General features: G+C 39.7%; 2 protein-coding genes across 3 annotated transcripts in view; one reads left to right on the top strand and one right to left on the bottom strand.

The window, feature by feature from the left end:
• The first annotated feature begins 1,578 nt into the window (after positions 1–1,578).
• On the top strand, positions 1,579–5,254 carry LOC311265148 (kelch-like protein 10). Its single transcript, XM_084366500.1, has 5 exons — positions 1,579–1,845; positions 2,220–2,703; positions 2,936–3,541; positions 4,518–4,667; positions 4,811–5,254. Exons 1-5 carry the CDS (start codon positions 1,694–1,696, stop codon positions 5,162–5,164), a joined length of 1,746 nt encoding a protein of 581 aa, XP_084222626.1. The 5' UTR covers positions 1,579–1,693; the 3' UTR covers positions 5,165–5,254.
• A 481-nt stretch (positions 5,255–5,735) lies between these two features.
• cpne5a (copine Va) overlaps positions 5,736–19,417 on the bottom strand; it is a 77,986-nt gene continuing 64,304 nt past the window's right edge. For both annotated transcript variants that reach the window (XM_084366636.1, XM_084366635.1), the window contains 6 exons: positions 18,378–18,559; positions 17,332–17,459; positions 14,940–15,042; positions 11,358–11,415; positions 11,110–11,183; positions 5,736–9,517 (listed from right to left, as the gene is read on the bottom strand). In XM_084366636.1, the coding sequence (XP_084222762.1) occupies positions 9,329–9,517; positions 11,110–11,183; positions 11,358–11,415; positions 14,940–15,042; positions 17,332–17,459; positions 18,378–18,559 (734 nt within the window). In that variant the 3' untranslated portion in view covers positions 5,736–9,328. The remainder of the gene's footprint in view (positions 9,518–11,109; positions 11,184–11,357; positions 11,416–14,939; positions 15,043–17,331; positions 17,460–18,377; positions 18,560–19,417) is intronic.

Raw genomic sequence — 19,417 nt, 5'->3', positions numbered from 1 at the left:
TGAAAATTATGATCCTCATTTTAACTTCACCAGTGTAGTAGAACAGCAGTAGAGGCAATGTGTCCGGTTTCTTGATACCTTTTGGTATTGATTAAGAGTCACATTTCAAAAATCAATACTTTTCCAATATGAAGACGTGTGTCCTATTTTTCCCAATGCAGTTTTAATTTTTGTTATTGATTTGGAGTCTCATTACATGGAAGCAAGTGAAAATACTGCCATTATTTTCTGTCAAAATATTGATGTAAAATAATTGACAAATCAAAGAAACCAATTTAGTATATTTTCTAAATTACAAATATCAATAATATGGGCAAATCATCTTGAAGGGTTTGAAATTTAAAAAAAAACACTGGTATTTTATTTATTGATGGTTCCTAAGTGAAACACCCAGCAGTTAAGCCTGAGGACTTGGTGGTGAGCTAACCGTCCTCCTGCGGCCAACTCAGGGTGAAACTGAGTAAGAATATGCTGCTGGATCCGGAAAGTGTCTGTCGAATATCCTACTTCAAACTAATCTCACTGCAGGAGAGAGCCACACACACAGAAATATACATGTTTTTTACTTTACTGCTTTTTACTCTCGTTCTGCCTCTCAATGATGACAATGAATTATTCAGTTAACTTCAAACAACAAACTAAATGCAATTTAATGTGTTGCTGTAGAAACCCATCCTTCTGTTTACTGGCAAACCTGACTCAGAATAAATTAAAAGAACAGAAGAGTCGCAAAACAAGCCCATGCAGACTGAGGCACAGCAGAACTAACAGGATAATTGATAAAGGGACAAAGATCTACATCAAATACACAGTATTCTGCTACTTATGACTAATTTATGTCAAACTAAATGACATTTTCACCAGTGTTTTAAAAAATAATTTAAAAGATTAAATTGTCAAACAGAAAGGCAAAACTAAGGTTCAGACTTACCGGACAGACGACACTGTAGGAGCACCACAATTGACTATTATTGAATGAGGGTTTATAAATAAATAAATAATGAATTCCATACTACGTTTTACAAAAAGTAATTTGTTTTATTATATTTACTTATTTACTCCCTGTAGAAAGTAATTTACATTACTTTTGTGTTACTCCACAGCTTCACACATGTATATGCGTATACCTCATGAGGAGGAGTCTTTAAATTGCTTAAATTAGGAACAGTAACTCATGACGTCACTGTGTTAGATACAAATGTAATGTGATTACAGTACACAAAATATCATTATAATATCAACATTTTTACTTCACTTAAAATATTTATCACAAAAATCATACATAGTTAGGGTTTTTACACCTATTCGTGTGTTTATGAGCAAAATTGTGCAACTTTTTACAGTGTGGGTTAGTATATATACAAAACATAGCCGTGTTTATGTGTTTTGTGAACTTCCTTCAACCCACTAAAGAGGCCACTTTGATAAAACAGTATCCAGCTACTGGTCAACTGGACTGTTATAAATAAAAACTACATGTTCAAATTAAATAATGTTCGAGTGGCTGTATGGTTGTAACCATAACATTACACAGTTTGAATTGACTGTAGTCATGACGATGTTATGATTCCATCATGATGTGTTTTGAGATTTCTCTCCTCGCTCATCAAACCTGTTGATCAAACTCTCAAGACAAACCAACCTAGAAACTGAGGGAAACTAAACTAAACTAAACTTCAAACTAAAACTCAAGATGAGTGACCGAGGCACATCTTCAGACCAGCCAGGCTCCGTGTTTAATGATCTCCGTCTGGAGGGCCACTTTTGTGATGCAGTCATTAACGTCGAGGATGTGGAGTTTCCCATCCACAAGATCATCCTCTGTGGATGCAGCTCGTACTTCCGGTGAGTCAGTAATCTGATATCAGGGGGAAGATTATAAATTAATATCCGTCTAAATAAGCAGAAAAACAAAACGATGGGTTCATGATTAATCACAATAAGCAATTAGTTGGTTTGATTCATGAGCAGTTGTGATGAAACAAGTTGATCCAGAAGTTTTACCAGGGGACCTAATGTAACTTAGAAATGACCTCCCCACGTTTTGGTAGGATGTTGTACGGTTTAACAGCAAACAATTTGCCCAAAATGACATCAGGGCACTGAAACTGTAAATCTCACTTGCAATTAAATAATAATAACTCATTGTGAGGATGAGAGAAAGATGTTGAATACTGTTTATTTTCAATCCTCTCCTGTGTTTTCATCCTGACCCACAGAGCTCTCTTCATACGCTGGTCAGCCCCAGACAAAAAGGTTGTCAACATCCCAGACCTGTCTCCTGACATGATGCAGATTATCATTGAGTTTGCATACACCGGCTCGCTCTCTGTGACAGAGGACAATGTACAGGAGCTGCTGATAGCAGCCAATCAGTTCAACGTAATGGACATTGTACGAGCCTGCTGCGACTTCCTGGGAGAGCAGCTCAGCCCGGAGAACTGCATCGGCATCTGGCGCTTCACAAACATCTTCTCCGGCTTTGAGCTGCAGTGCAAGGCCTACCAGTTCATCCTTGATCACTTTGAGGAGGTTGTTTCCAGTGAAGAGTTTCAGGATCTTACTGTGCGGGAACTCACTGACGTCCTTGAAAGAGATGACCTCAATGCGAGCAAGGAGAGTACTGTGTACGAGGCCATCCTTCACTGGATCGCCCAAAGATCTGAAGAAAGACAAGGAAACCTGCTTGTGCTCTTGTCTAAGGTAAGTTCTGCCACTAGCTTTAGCTTGGATTTAGGTGACAGCAAACACATCAATACTGTAAGATCACCTGGGTGCTTTGAAACCTGTAGCTCCACTACAAACAAACTAAGAGCTGTAAGCTTGAAGTCATGTTAGAACACAGACTGTATACAAAGAGGGCAGAGTTTCCGGGTAGGAAAAGTGAAGCAACTGCAGTTCAATTTAAAGATTTTCTCTTGTATTCTCTGTGTAGGTCCGGCTGGCCTTGATGAGTCAGGATGACCTGGGGACTGTGATGTCCAATGAGCTGGTGAAGAGCAACGCTGAGTGCTTCCAAATGGTGAAAGAGATAATGGAAAACAAAGACCGCCTCACCTCACCTGCACTTGTCATGCGTGACTCTGTCGCTCGTCCTCGCCTGCCTAACGCCATCCTGTTGGCCATCGGAGGCTGGAGCGGAGATGATCCAACTAACAGCATTGAGGCGTATGACATCCGCGCTGACCTCTGGATCAACCTGACAAACAATCAGGAGTGCCCTCGTGCCTATCACGGCACTGCCTTCCTTGACAAGTACGTCTACTGTGTCGGTGGCTTTGACGGAGTGGAGCATTTCAACACTGTTCAGAGGCTTGATCTGAGCACACACACCTGGCAGGAGGTGGCACCCATGCACTACCGCCGCTGCTTTGTGTGCATCACTGTGCTGAACGGATGCATCTATGCCATTGGAGGTCATGATGGGCATGTACGCCTCAGGACTGCAGAGTGCTACAGGCCCAACACCAACCAGTGGACTATCATTCCATCCATGCATGAGATCAGGAGCGACACCAGCTGCACAACACTCAACAACAAGGTTGGTGAAGTAAAAAGAGCAGCTGGGACTAGTAATAGAGAGATGTATGGTGCTGACTGGAACATTGCTAATTTGATTTTCTACCTGCTTGGAACAAGATTTACAGGGAATTCAGACTTGGTATTAACATCCATCCTGAGTGATCCAATCACAGGTGGACAACTCAAAACCCTTCAGTTCACACCTCCAGTGACCAATTGTGATCTGACTTCCTCATTCTTGACATGTAGCATCAGTTGAACAACGAGTTTTTTATACAAATAAAGAAATATCTTCATGTATAACATTTGACAAATTACCAAGACAGCCTAAACAGTTTTGTTGCAGACAACATTTACAGAGTTAAGTTTCTCCCAACTCAGCAACTTACAAACAGAAGCATAAGCAGAAGACTCTTTATACAAGTGAAGAAACGACTTAATGTATTGCATATAATACTGAATTCACAAGAATTCATGAATGAATTAGAATTTGTCGCAGTTTGTTTGCAAAGTTTGTAAGTTTATCCTCACTCAATAAACTCTTAAAATCATTGGATTTGTTATGGGAGTCTGGGGATATTGGGGTCAGTAGTTCAATGGTTAGTTGAGACAGACAGCATTCACAAACATCTGCTGCTAACATTGGCATGTTAAGAGAGCTGAAACATGTTTGCAAAACAGTTTGGCTACACTGAGCAAGATTGTGTTGGCCTACTGAGCATTTTTACAATTGGAAAAATAAACTTCTAAGTGATCCCCTACGGACAATGCAATGGTGGCACGTTTCTAAATCACCTCAATATCTTTTGCCTTTCTGTTCTGCAATTTATATTATTTATCAGCCGACAGCTGCAATATCATCGGATCAGCTGCAATATATTTTTCAGTTGAACTATTAGATTTAGACGCTGGTATTTGTGTTAATACAAGGAACAAAGTCAACATTTGAAGTTGAGAAGTGCTTAATAACTTAAAGTCCCTCCTGTGCTTCCTAGATCTACATTTGTGGAGGTTTCAGTGGAAATGAGTGCCTGGATACCTGTGAATGTTACAGCCCGGAAACCAACAAGTGGACTATGATCGCCCCCATGAACAGCCAGCGCAGTGGAGCTGGCATCGCGGCATATGCAGACCGCATCTTTGCAGTGAGTACATAAATGTCTTGAGACCAAATGTCTGTACCAATTTCGTGCCAACCTGTCTTGTAGATTGTACATTGAGGTCCATGTGCTGAGAAACTGTTTCCATCTTCATTTAAACACCATTTATTCAACATTTCCTCTCACAGGTCGGTGGCTTCGATGGCAGCAACTGTCTGCGTAGCGCTGAGGCCTACGATCTCCACACCAACACCTGGCACGAAGTGTCCTCCATGTTGACCACCCGCAGCAACTTGGGCATCGAAGTGATCAACGATCTGCTATTTGTTGTGGGTGGCTTCAACGGCTTCACCACCTGCTCTAACGTTGAGTACTACAACGTGATGACGGATGAGTGGTCTGAGGCCTGTGACATGGAGATTTTCCGCAGCGCCCTCAGCTGCTGCGTAGTGCACGGACTCCCCAACATGACTGAGTACACTTTGTCTCGTGACGCTAGGCCACTTTTAGAAGTGGAGTTAATGGAGGAAGAGTCCACCTAACAGTCTTTTTTATTGTGACTTTTTTATTGTGTTTTAATGCTGATTTAACATCAGCATTGAAAAGATTAAAAACATTTCTGAGCATTAAAACAGCTGCTTCTTTTGAGCTTTCTATAATTGTTCACTTAGAGTGAGAACTTATTTTGTGTTACGTGAGAAAGGTTCTGCGTTCACCTGCTGACTTTGTGACATCACCTACGTCACCATGTTACACATTTGCATATGTTATGCCAAGTGTTTGGTTTGTCACGTAAGAATTGATTTAGCGCAGCTGCTCTGTTGCTGTTAGCAGTGCCATCTCAGGCATGTGTGAGCTGACCAATCAGAGGAGGAGTTTAAGACAGAGGGGGAATACAGTGCTGAAAGACCAGAGAGTACAGTATGAGAAAACTGACCAGATTTTTTGGCCATAAAGCATGTAAACCTATTCTACTGGTAACCCAAAAATAAAATTATGAACCTGAAAATGAGCAGAATATGTCTCCTTTAAAGTTAAAAGTGTTCAAAGTTCTGACATATTTGCTGTATCTCAAAGTGACCAAACACAAAAAAACCCCATCTTGCATTCTGCCAAAGTTGTCAATATTTTATTAATCTTCAGTTAAGGCAATCCATTACAAAGCATTTCACAAACCACAGTATGACGACAATATCATGTCCAACACCTGGTTTGGAAATTATTCAGCATGCAAGTCAGAGACCAAGAGAGGTATGTAAACAACCTGGGATAAAACAGGAGTAGTGGCAAGAACCCATACAGTATGTGTCTCATAGGAACAGAATGGACAGAAACCAGAGATGCAACATGCTCGAGATGGCTGTTATCTCTTAAAAAACATCCAAAGTAACAAATGAAGCACATGGCAGATGCAATAATCAGGTGAAATGAAGGCAGACTACCAAACTTCCTGCCGTTTTGGCACAAACATGCACATTGTCTAAAGAGGCCAAGTTCAACAACTGAACACATTTTGGCACTGAGTGTTCTGTATACGGGGCTTATGTACATTATCAGAGATCAGCCTCAAAGAAAATCAAAATGAAGGAATAATCAAAGCCAATTCCACCGAGAGAAAAGACATAATTGTAGTGTTGGAGAGACATCTTTTAGACTGGAAAATATATTTAATAATAATGTGATGTTTTAAACAATTGCATAAGTGTCATTACTGTGCTCATTTTTCATATTTATTGATGAGTAGATTTTTGATTTCCCTGTGGAGGAAATAGTCCTCAGGAGAGAGAACAAAAAGATTGTAGCTTGTTATCATCTCAGTAGCACAGCCAAAAAAGCCATTTGAACTAATTTAAATTAGAATTAATCACAAAACATCTCTGAAAAGTTGCACACAACATACAGCCCTAACTGCACTCACAGTTCATGAGCTGCATGATGATGGTGACTTAACACGGCTGCCAAACGACTTCCTTTACCTAATTAATTATCTGTCAGTAATGATTACCCTGTGATTGAGGGAAAATGTGAAAAGCATAAAAAACAGAATAGTAGAATTTGAAGAGGTTAAAGTAAAGTAAATATATCAAATATTTAACTTGTTAATATATAATACTTTAAATATATTCATAAGAAAGGTCTTCACTGTGTATTAATTATTTATTTTTGGCTTGAATGGCTTTCTGTAGAGGTATTCTGGTATTTATGTGTTATGCAACTAAAACTAAATGGCCTCGTTTCACTCGTGATGAACAAGTGAGTTTGGCAGCAGATTAAACACTGCTTTGTCTTCTGAGGGAGAGAATGTCATCACTAATGAAAAATTTAAAAAAGGAAAAGAAAAAAAAAGAAAAAGCCAAATATGGATCTGGGCCTGTGACAGAAGGAGTTCACTGCCTCTGGACTGAGTTTCTGCAGAATCATCAGACTCTATATCTTCTTCTCTCTGAGAGCACTAAAGCAATGGGAGTCAGAGAACATTGAACTAAGCCTAACTAAGATCATAAAGCAACATGACGCGCTTAGACACTAAACTAAACAGTGAGAACTCAGCCCGGAGAACAACATGACAAATCTTTGTTCGCTCTCCGGTGTCCGTCGATGAAACGCTCTAAGTACAAAATAAGACTGAATAATGCACAAACACATCAGATCAAAGATGAACTCACTTTCTTAATGAAACCCATGAATGTTTACTTTTTTCCTTGAGGCAATGCAAGTAGCCACAGTTGAATTGTAAACAAGTCTTGACTTTGAATATTGTACAACAAGGCTCAGCGACACTGTTAACTTTCATTATTTCAAAGATCATTACTGAAGAGCTGTTAAGTATAAAAAAGTACAGAACACTGGTCGGCCTCTGCAGCTGTAATAGTCCTAATCTTTTACAGGTTTATCATCACTAACATTTTCTGTGTGTACATCTTTAACATGAGACCTGCTGCTGCTGCTGGCAGAGTAACACCTGGGTAACTGAATTTGGATATGTTTCCATATAGTAGGCACATTTGGATCGAGATATTGAGTGACTGAGAGAGACTAATGAAAAAGATGATCACTATAAATTAGGATGTACACAACTGTTCCACAATGTCAGTAACTTGTCCTCACAAAATTTGTACGCAGTCACTAAAAAGAAATGCAGTGAACAATTGGGAAACTATCAACAATTGGCTGGAATTAAACCTTTAAACAGAATTGTGAGATTGCGTCTCAGGTATTAAAATGGTATCCCAATGTTTTGTTATAAAATGGGCTGTTGTTAATCGGTTTAAAACAATGTTTTCTGGGAACAATCAATTAATTAAAGCGTGAAACACAGAAAACAAAATGCATACACGAGACACTGGATGAATCAGAAATGATGGACTTGTATCGGCTTTTCTTTTGTGCAATCAGTTGTTTTCTTTGACTTATTTTTAAAAACATTCATCGCCCCAAATATCTCATACTCTTGTTGCTGATTAATGATTATTCTTTCTGGGGAAGCAAATCTATTTAAAGTGGGTATTAGTTGACATCAGTCTTATTTGTAGGGTCCTTGAACAGCACCGAGCAAAATCCCAGACAATAAACTGTAACCACAACAAATATAATGGGAAGTAACACGAGCAGCGAGATGACGAATGAGATATGGCAGCGGGACTTAAGCAGATTTACCTCTCTGTGTACTAACAGGGAAAGCGAAAATGTGCTCTGAATTATTCATCTATTGTTCTGTAAACATCCTGTTTTTATGATAAATACGAGCTAATTTAAATAAATCAGAAAAGTCATTTTTCCTGTTGTCGTCTTGTTTAAAATGATGGTGGAAGACGATGTGCTGAAAACACAATTATGGGGTCCTTTCCATTATTTTCATTGTGGCAGCTGTTGGTTCCTTCAAAATAATATATATATTTTTAAGCTTATCAACAGTTTAACCTTTGTGCTTTTTATTTGGACAGTAATTAGTGCATTCTGTTAATATAAATATTAGAAATACATATAAGACGTGGTGCTGGATAATCGGTATGGCGACAGCTCACAGCAGGTCCTCTATATATAACAGCTTGCAATCAAAAATTATCCATCAGTGAAAATGATTCATAAACTGCTTAATAGGTTTTATCACATGCTTTTATATTACAGTCCTTATCAAAGTAGAAATGGGGAGATTTTTATTAACCTGGTCACAAAATATAAGATGGAAAACTACAGGGGAAATATGACTTTCATCCCCACCCTTAAAACCCCCTCGAAGGAATAAATTATTTCTGCAATAAATAAATAAATAAATTAGTATACACGTGATTTCCTAGTTTAACACATCGATTCCAAAAGGTATCACAAACATGATACACACTGGCACATTCTAATATATTTACGCCTTCAAACAGGCTCTCTCTACTGGTTTACTTGCTATCCATAACATCACCACTTTGACAGCTTTGACAGCGAACGACTAAAACCTCCCTTCATCATCGGACTCCTCTCCAGCGCTCTCAAACCCCCAAACACTCTGAGAGAAAAAAACTCCCTGATCATCAGCAGCTTGCCCCAAAGCAGTCTTATATTGCTCCCTAACAAAAATGGAGTCTCATCATCTCTATTTAATGTTTACGAAAAGGGCCTCCAAAGCGTCTCCATTCTCCCAAAGGACAGGTGTGAAGGCGGGTTCCCATCAATCCCGACCCTGCCCCATGCCAACGTGGAGCCTTGTGTGGGGTTCAGACGGGGTTGGTCTGGGGTTGGTCGGCGGTCGAGTAAGCCGGTGGGACGGGGTTCGGTTTAATAGCTCTGCTCTTCATGTAGGAGATCAGCTGGTCGGGGATCTCGGCCAGTACGTCTTTCGCCAGCCGAGCCATGCTCAGCACGTGGTTGCCTGTGCGGTCCATGTAGTCTCTGAACGGGACAAACTGTTGTGACATGGGAAAGAAATCTATGACTGAAAAGAACGTTCAAAAGTAAAGTAAAGTAAAGGTAAAGTCCTTCTATTAGGCCCATTATACCTGACAATAATCATGTTTACATGTAATTGTCAAGCAACTTTAAAGCAAAATGTTTTAAATGTCACATAAAAGGAACAAAAAGTCAAAGGCTCTCACTACATTACACATGGCTTTGATAAGCACAATGACATCAGGAACTGGAAACAAGAGCAGTTTGCCAACCGCCAATAAAAAAGAAGAAAAAAAACCCTTCACCTTTGCTATTGAGGGGAGGAAAATTGAGAGGTGAAGTTGTAATCATTCTTTAATGTCAGCTAGTATTGGCCATGTTTTTGCATGTTATGGGATTATCTGGGAAGATGCTGACAGCGGAAAACACCTTCTTCATCATCTTCTCTTGACAGTAGCATTACATTTTTTGAACTTCCTCAAGCGAGCATAAAAACTTTCAGCGAAATTGAGGAAGCTTTTTAAATTTTGCCTTTCCTGTCACCATTTCTAATGTGATACTTATTTTTTTTGCTTTACTTCCGCATCTGTAATACACACGTCTGCCTTTATGCTTCTTTGAGGCACTTTGGTGCAAAACCTGTTTGCTTTCTAAACTGCTATATAAATGAAATAAACTAAAACATGAAACTGATTTATAGTTCACCTGTTGATAGCTTTACTGCAGCACCAAATTAATGTATCATACATATTCTACTTTGTTCACATACTCCACAGTAGCTGTGTTTGTGGTACAGCACAGCATTCAAAATAGGATTTACAACCAGGTACCTTCTGTTTCGCCTTGTCCTATTACACAATGCTGCAATGAAATTGCTGTACTTCATTCACTGTTTTAGAGAGTTGGAATCACAGTGGAGCAGAGATGGCTTAGCTGGATGTTTGTTCCTGAAATACAGCAGATATCTGAAGCTCTCTGCAACTCCCTTAATGTCGTCTGTATAAGGAACTGGGGTCTTCTTGTGGCATGTCTGGAGCTGCTATATATACCATTTGTAGCTTCAGAGGAGGCACATACTATAAAGATACATGCATAGACTCCTGGCCCCTTAATACTTTAGAGCAGCCATTCTCAAACCTAAGAGTGACACGGCCCAATTTCAAATCCGAAAATCTTCTGGGGCCCACCCAAAATTTTAATCACAATTCTGATCAACACATAAGACACAGATGAAGTATTTCTGTAAAAAATAAATAAAGAATAGTACCTGATTTAACTCCCTTTCTTGATTACTTAAGTAAAATATTTGATCATACATATTTGATGGTACTTTATGGTACAGTAGCATTTAATCAAAATCCAACTGTCTGAATTGTGTGTGAGTTGAGTGTGGATAAGAAAACTCATGAGGTTGTATGTGTTCAGTAAACTTCAGTAAACTAAAGGATGATTTTGTCAGGACCTAAACTATCAAAACAATCCAGCCTGTAGTTGTTGGGATATCTTACTTTGTGATCACATAAAGGCCATTTATAGTCACGGCCTAAAATGGTAACAAAAATGGTCCAATGACAAACAGAGATTAGACAAAACATTAGAAACATCTCACCTGTACAATGTCTCTCTCTGCCAACTTCCCCCGTGAGGAAATCCTGATGTCGTCACCATCCAGCTCAACCATGGCTACGGAGAGAAGATGTTTGATGAAAAATAATCTATCAAAAAAACATGAACTGAACAGTGAACTGATAAACATGTACAATGGTTGCTGTGCAAATCATCCTGGTGCAGACCACACACCACAACCTGTCTTCCACACACATCTGCTCCCTGCAGAGCTCTAGCTATTTTTCTCACCATCGAACTCAGCTTGGCCAACTCCAACAATGATGATAGACATGGGGAGTTTAGCTGCCTGTCATGAACAAGAAGAACAAACAGTCAGTTGTCACTCAGGTGCCTGAAAGAGCACACACTGTACTGTGTTCTCTGAAAACAGCTTGACATCATCAGACATTTTATCAGTGTGTGAAGGGGATACATTTCTGGTTATTTGTATTCTCCTCACAATACACAATACACACTTCTCATTCGGCAAAGTCAGCATAAATCTGCAGGCACAGACCTCCAGAGACAGAAACAATACTGAACAAGATAAAATGAGATTAACGCAAATGCTGGATAGCTTCATATTCTTTTTTGACTTTGTTTCGCACCATATTATGTTGCATAGTTTGTTTTGTCCAGGGACTGAAGGAAATTATAAAGTACATTATACAACTCAGCGGCCCTGAGGTTGTTACAACATCATAATATAATTAACTAACTAGTACACAGTGTAAACATTTTACAGGCTGCTCCTACCAAATGAAGTGAAAAGTGTTAAAGCAGATAAGGTTCAACGTCCTGGACTCAGAGCAAAATAAGGAAATCAGAAAAATGTACAAACACGAACGAGGTCAAACTCTTTATTCATAAAACATGATTACCTCATCCTACACACTTGCATCACTAAGTCTAGCATAACTTTTTCATGATGTTTTCATATAGAAATCTTTCGAGTACTGTTACAGAAAAGCTGCATGTCCTGCCTGTTTCAGGCGTACAGGTTTCTCCTCTACATGGACCTTAACCACAGCCCAGATGTGAAAAATGTGAAAGCTGCGGCATGAATGAATGATACATGCTTGTGGTAGAAATGCATTTACAGGGGCAAAAGTAGGTCAGCTTTCCTGGAAAAACCTCCCGAGGGGAGCGGCCTGTCACAGATAGAGTAAATAGACTGAGGAGAACCACCCTCTCCATGTTCTCTATCATTATTCATCCCTCCATCTCTTTTCCCATTTTATCTTCCCCTCTCTGCCAGTCTCATTCCCCGTGACCTCTTGCTCCCACATGAAATGCATACATTCTGTTCCCAGCAACACAAGACCCCGCAAGCACATACAGTGCCTTTAAATGCCAAATCAGATTCTGTATCCAGAGCTGAATTATTTAGTCTACACCATTTGTTACTTTACGTGTACAGTAAAGTCACTCAGGGGATCTCACGCCATCAAATTGTCTGAGCACATTCTCTGTCATACCTCTCACTTCACAGAACCGAGATAAACATACAGTCCTTCACAGTTACATGTTCTCAAAATAAGCATTTAATCAATTTTTTTAAAAGACAGTATAAAATAATTTTTCCGGTTGGTCACATTAGCCAAAAGGCGAATGAATTGGTACTAAAATAATATTGTTTGTGTCCATCGTAGATCGATGTTTACAGTGCAAATTAAACCCAATTGCCAGATTAAATGTTGGCAATGTTCATTTCTGCAAACTACGGATATGCTAAAACTTTACATTTCTTTATGTTGCAACTTTACATTTCTTTAGGTTCAATTTTACATTTGATGTGACAACACTGTGCTTGTGCTCTGTTAGGTTTAGGCACCCAAACCTCTTAACTAGGGGTAGTTAGGGTTAAATATCCAGTGGTGTCACACTTAAGAACGATGAAATACCGTAATCCCTCGTCAAAAACATTCACTTGTTTCACACTTACAAATGTTGAAACATAGTAGCGAACAGCGGTCACTGGTTTGAAAGCCTTTTCACCTGTAACTCCACCACCATCCCCTTCAATCCAGAGATGACAGTCAGGTCATAAGCATTTAATGTGAATGTGATCAACACGTTTTAATGAAATGTCAATATGGTATGTAGCCTATGATGCATACAAATGCGCAGGTATCAGTGGTTTGCAGAAACATTAACTGCCAACATTTTATCCTGGCGACAGGGCTGAGAAATGCTCACACTTTAGCATCCAGGTTCTTTATTGCATGTATTTAATACCATTTTTCTCAATTAATTTCCCCTTAAAGTCACAGTAAAGCAGAAGAGCATATGTTTGCCTTTTTATTGTGCCAAGCTGTCTCATGCATCATTTAATACAAATTTCCTCAGAATCAAGCCTGACATATCTGATAACTTCGGAAACTCTGGGTTCACTAGGTTTAACAAAAGCTTGGCTGAACAGCAAGAGTTTGTAATGATGGTGGGGATGAAGAGATTAATGGTAAGAACAGTGAAGAAGAGAGGGTTACATCAGCTTGTAGAGTCTTCAAGACTATATACAGTGTTTATAGTCAGAGTTAATTTAGTGACATGCATCTAAATCTGCTGGCTTGATTATGACTTTGGTAATATAATAATTAAGGTGACAAAATAAGGACATTCAGTTATCTTTTAGTCAATAAGAGTCCAAAGTTGGCCAGACAGGTGAAACGTTTGCTTTGCAGTTATTTCAGTGTGTCTAAATTTTAAAATATTGATGGACTTTATGAAGTTACCGGTCGAGCCAGCGTCCCATCCAGACAACAAACTGACAGCCGGAGACATAATTTAATACCTGGGCACAAATCAATTTATGTTCTGGCATATCGGGTCAGAGATAGGGACCCTCTTTTATAATTTAAAATCCTGAAATTAAATTTGAGGCTCAAAAAAAAAAGCATCATAGGGAAGATGTCCCTAGAGGCTGTCCTGTTAGATGTGAGGACATATGAGTCACTGACAGCTGAACTAAACCAGAGTTAACGTTACAGTACAGTTTGGTGAGTAGCACTACTTGTAACATCAGCAACAGATATCTCCAATGTTCAGTCTCTAAAAATACACAACAGCATCAGAGAGCGCACATAAGAAACCAAAGCTGCAGAGATGAGCGTTGCACGTAACTCTTTCCTTATGATTCATCTCAGGACGAAGGCTAAATGCCAAGTGAGGCAGGTCATTCAGTCGTTGCTCTGTGGGAAGACGAGGTCCAAGCTGGGAGGCGTGAGGTGGACACGGCAGCAGTCAGCAGTGCAGAGCAGCAGACAAGATCTTAAAAGGAAGGTGTGGCTGTTCGAATGGTTTGATTAACAGTCGCAAATTCCCTTTAAACCCAGTCTGCTGGGGGTCAGAGCACCGTGTCGCTGTGATGACTCACTGAGTGTGCAGCCATATTCCAACTCGAAATGACACAAAATATGCAGCATGCAGCAAACACATAAGATAAACACGATGACACTGTAATGTCTGAGCAAACAGGTGCCTTAGATGGTGCGCTAGATAATACCCTCGCCTCTAATAAAGTGAACCTGTTGACCTGAGAGTGAATCTCAGCTGAGCCCCTCAGCCTCCCGAGGGTCTCAATAAAAAGGAAAAATATTGGACAAACAGAGCGGCCGAGCACAGGAGGTGAGACAAGTGGAGCAGAAAACATCCCATAAATCCTCAAATCTAGTGCCACTGGCTTATACACCGCTCAAAGAAACAGAAAGCCTGAGAGAAGTGCCACAGTAAGCTAAAAGCACCTGCGATGTCGGTGCCCTGCAGAGGCAAGGGGAAGGGAGAGAGACAGAGAGGTGAACGTCCTCCAGGTAGTGTTCTAGCAGCACTTACATTCACTATGGCCTCCTTGGTCTGAGCCATGTCTGATATGACGCCATCAGTGATGATGAGCAAGACAAAGTACTGAGATCCGTCCTGTACTGCCGCTGCATACCTGAGACAGAGAAATCATCAGCACATAGTGGTTTAAGACACACAGATCAAGTTTAAAGAAACAGCTGCAGACTATATGTTCATGGAGTCACAGAAACCTTCAACCACAGAGAAAATCTAAGAGAAGCAGAGCAACCACCACTAAGCCAGAGATTATTAAAAAAAAACATTAAAAAAACATGATCTTCAGAAACAACTCCCCTCCACCAAGCATGTGACACAAAGGCTGAATATAGACACGTAAAGAAGTAAAATATGCTGCATAGCTCTTCACGTCTCAGAGGTCTATCCAGACACTATTATGAAACCCATCAGAGACACCACAGTGAGTGTGGCCTAGTTTCAATCGCCCATTGCTGGCTTCTGGCTATGAATAATTTATTAAACTGTTTATGCAAGTGCTGCAGTCTTATTCTTTCAGAACATTATTGATTGCCAAGCACTCAATTGACCAGACTTGATGAGCAAGAGGGGAGAAAACGTGGCCGATTACACCGAGAGCCAAGGACAGGTCAGAGGTCGGCCTTTACTCTCGCTCTCAGTTCGGTAAATTTGATTGTGAGGCGCTGACATTTTAATCAAAGAGCGTGCCCTGTTAGTGACAAGGCAAGAGCGATGACGGGTGTTCAGGGGATTAAAGAGACATTTGTCTTCCTCATCTACAGCACAACAGTATGTGCAACACTCACTGGAGATATTTGACCTCAGTAGCAATTATAATTTGTATGTTTTGTTGTTGTGTTTACAAGGACCCAAGGAAGATTAGCGACCACTTTGTGGAAGCTAATTGGATTCCTAAAAAATAATTTGCAGATAGGAGTCTGAAGCACAAAACACAATATTGTTTTATAGATTTTTAGATTCCTCCTTAAATGAGAATATAGAACTTCTAGTTTGTATTCTGCAGCTACATCTTATATCCATTTTAGAGAGTTATCTGCTTTCACTTATGCTTGTGCTGCACGCAGAACCCACAGTTAAAAAAAGACTCACATGTTCTGCTCAACATCTCATGTTAAAGTCTGTTTCTGGTCATGTAAAGAGTCATTTTAATCTTTTTATCATTGCTTAACTGCATGACCTATTTCACTTGCTCTGAGTAGCTGAGACACTAATGGTCTGCAACATCTTAGTGAATAAAATTCAGTATTTGAGTTTTACTGCACTCTTAGTTAAACTGCGCCCTGTAGGCAAGAAGAGACTGCAGAAAGTGTAGTTTTATAAATGCATGAAGTCCCCATTTGCTTTCAACCCAGACAATTCAAAACCATAATGTGTCATTTTTTATTGGGCATAAAGTCCCTATAAGATTTTTATTTATGAATCATTTTTATTCCTTGAAATCATGCAAAGAGGTCTGCAGGGGACTTTTTTATTATTCTATTCTGCACAGGGTGTCTGTGTGGATCCTGTTATTTTGTGGAAGGATATTTTTCTAGAACCTGTTTTATAAGTTAGAATTGTGACATTAAAGGTATCATTTGTAGGAAACGACCAGATTTCAAAGGCAGCTCGAAACTACAGGGGGCAGCATAACCGCTTACTCCTGCTTACGATCTTGAACTTGCTACTTTTTGCTTATAAATGGTATATTGAGCAACTGTTAGCAAACCAGAAATACAAGTAAATGCTGAAAATCTCATCTTAAAATTCAAGTTCAGGTCAACAGTGCACAAACCTGAGTCCTTAATATTCAAGCCAAAACCAAGTCATGAGTCATCATTACCGGAAACTCGGTGCCAGCTTGACAGTACACCTGTGCCAAATTATAATTTCACTACTGTTTCAATCTTGAGAAGACCATTTTTGAACTAATTGTGCCTGCTGTGTTTTTAATGTGATGGAGCCCCATTTGTAGACAAATTCACCTTCTGCACTTATTCCATTTGCAATTACAATAAGTTTTCGTAATGTTGTATTAAAGCATATGGTGCCACATTCACAGTTACGTTAATTTACTAAACAATGTGACTCATCAGCAAAAGGCTAAAAAGCTACATGTCGTGAATCCATTTACAAGTCCCCTGCCAATCCCACCACCTTACCTTGAAACTCTCACACAGACATCTAAAAAGCAATAGCACCTGTACTACACATGCCTGATTACCATTTCGATTCATCTCCGCCTGGAAGTTGATTGTTTATTCTCCCTTCATTAGTTCTGCTCAATCCAAAGAGAAACCATCACTCACTGACAGCGTGTCTCCCTGCTGAAGATTATTTACAGATTGGCTTTCACAGACAGGACGGCTGTGCCTTGTGATGTTCAGTGGGTTAGTTATGCTTGTACCTTGCCACATGATTAACGACAGGAGCGAAGTTGGTGGGTCCATACAGCTGAACCGTCTTAAGGCTTTGATGGTACGCTTCAAGAATCCCCTCCATGCCATTACAGTACGGGTTCTCAATGTTGCCATTCTGAGAAAAACAAAAACAAAACATGAATGGTAAAGAAGCATCTTGGACTGCTTTCAACTAAAGCTACAGTAAGCTCAGCTAAACACACTTCCGGCTTTCTGTACTGGGTAAGATATCAAAGATATTAATTGAACTAGTGACTACATGCTCGTTCCAGTGCAGAAGTGATGTAGCATTTGGGTGAACACACCTATCTACTCCCAGCTGTGATGATGGGGTGCAGGGTCATCATATTTTTTTTTATCTTGAAGCCATGAAGGTTTAGAGCTGCTCCGTCATAAAAGATGGTGAGGAGTTACTCTTTGAGAGCGGGATGACATTTTGAAAACATACTTTGCTTCCAGAGATATGCTTGTCAAACTTTGCTTTAAAAGGTTAGCTTCCTTAGCTACGAGCCATATTTCTAACCACACAATGTAACAAATATTCCAGCCAGGACTGTAACTTTACTTTTGAAATCAAATACAAGACAAGAGTATGAAAGAATGGGGTTTCAATTATATGGTGAGATGAATCTTAATTTGCAAATTTTAATGGAAACATGGAGTGATGCAGACGTTACCCTGTAGACAGACTCCTCATTAGACTGTACTATGCAGCAGCCAGAGCACATTAGCTGGCTGAGAGAAGCCAAATTGATTTAAGAATCCTTCAGCCTTACAGAACCTAATTTGCACTATAAAAGGTAAATGAAATTCACTCTGAATTATGCATGTCAGAGGTGTAGCAGCAGCATTCATCTCAAGATGCACACATCCATATTGCACATGAAAACACGCTTATCCATACATGTTGCATGAAACTAGTTCTCACACTCAAAGATAAACTCCAGGGGGAGGGCACATGGAGATTAACTTTATAAAAAATTTGGATGAATTACAAACTAAGTTGTCTGAAATAATCCAGTAGTTTACACACCAAAGGGAACTCATGGGAGACCCTCCCATCAGGGGGCAGTTTAGCACCAAATCCCAGGGCAGGAAACATCTTATCACTGTCATAGTCCTGGATGATCTCTCCCACAGCCTTCAGCGCCATGGCATAGGCATTCATCTGGTACGGGTTCATGTAGTGCAGTGAAGTGGACTGGGATGGATTTCCTTCCAAGACAAGAGAAGTCAGAGTCAGTAATGCAAACCATGAGGCAGAGACCGATCTGACAGCTAGGAAACATAAGAGTGAGCAAAGAATAAATTGGATGTTCGAAACAGAGGTGAAGCTTGACATGACTGCCTGGGTTGTTAGCAATACTGGAATTCTTTGTTTCAATTTAAAGAGACATTGCATATATTTTTTTTATACGGGCACCAGTCAGACAAAATGTCACATGCAGAAAAAATACCCTCAGAATGATCAGGTTGAAGCTACTGACTGACTATTCATATCACTGACTTAAGTAAAAGTAGCAATACCACTGTGTAGAAGTACTCTGTTACAAGAACATTTTCTGACCTCAACAGTTTAAAGTAAAATAAAAGAAGTATTAGCATCAAAATATACTTAAAGTACCAAATATTGTTCATTAGTATAGTATATTATAGTGTTTAATGCATTAACATGTCAGCATCATGTTAATGTTGCAGCTGGAAGTAGCATAACATGGAAATACTCAAGTAAATTGCCTTAATATTGTACTGAGGTATGTTACTTGATTGAATCTGCTTTGTCACATTCCACCAGCCACTATTTGGACAAACCTCTTAATAGATGTATACCACTTTCAAAGAGGGTTTTTAAAGGAGCCTGTCCTCATCAGAAAATGACTATATAGTTAAAATATGAAAGCAGGTTATTGAGACCCTTGTTTTACATTTGTTGCTAAGTGGCGGCCTCTAGCGACTGTAGTAATTAATACAGCAGCAAAGGAGGAAGTGAGGAGAAGTCCGTGTACGGAGGAGGTGGTGATGGATGATCAGATTAGACGAGCACAGGACTTTCATTTAGGAGACTGCTGTTCG

The sequence above is a fragment of the Pagrus pagrus genome (genome assembly GCF_965226575.1).
Source record: "Pagrus pagrus genome assembly, chromosome: 11".
Classification (NCBI taxonomy): Eukaryota; Metazoa; Chordata; class Actinopteri; order Spariformes; family Sparidae; genus Pagrus; species Pagrus pagrus.
The sequence above is the reverse complement of the archived record's forward strand: the minus strand, read 5'-3'. Positions and strand labels throughout refer to the sequence as shown.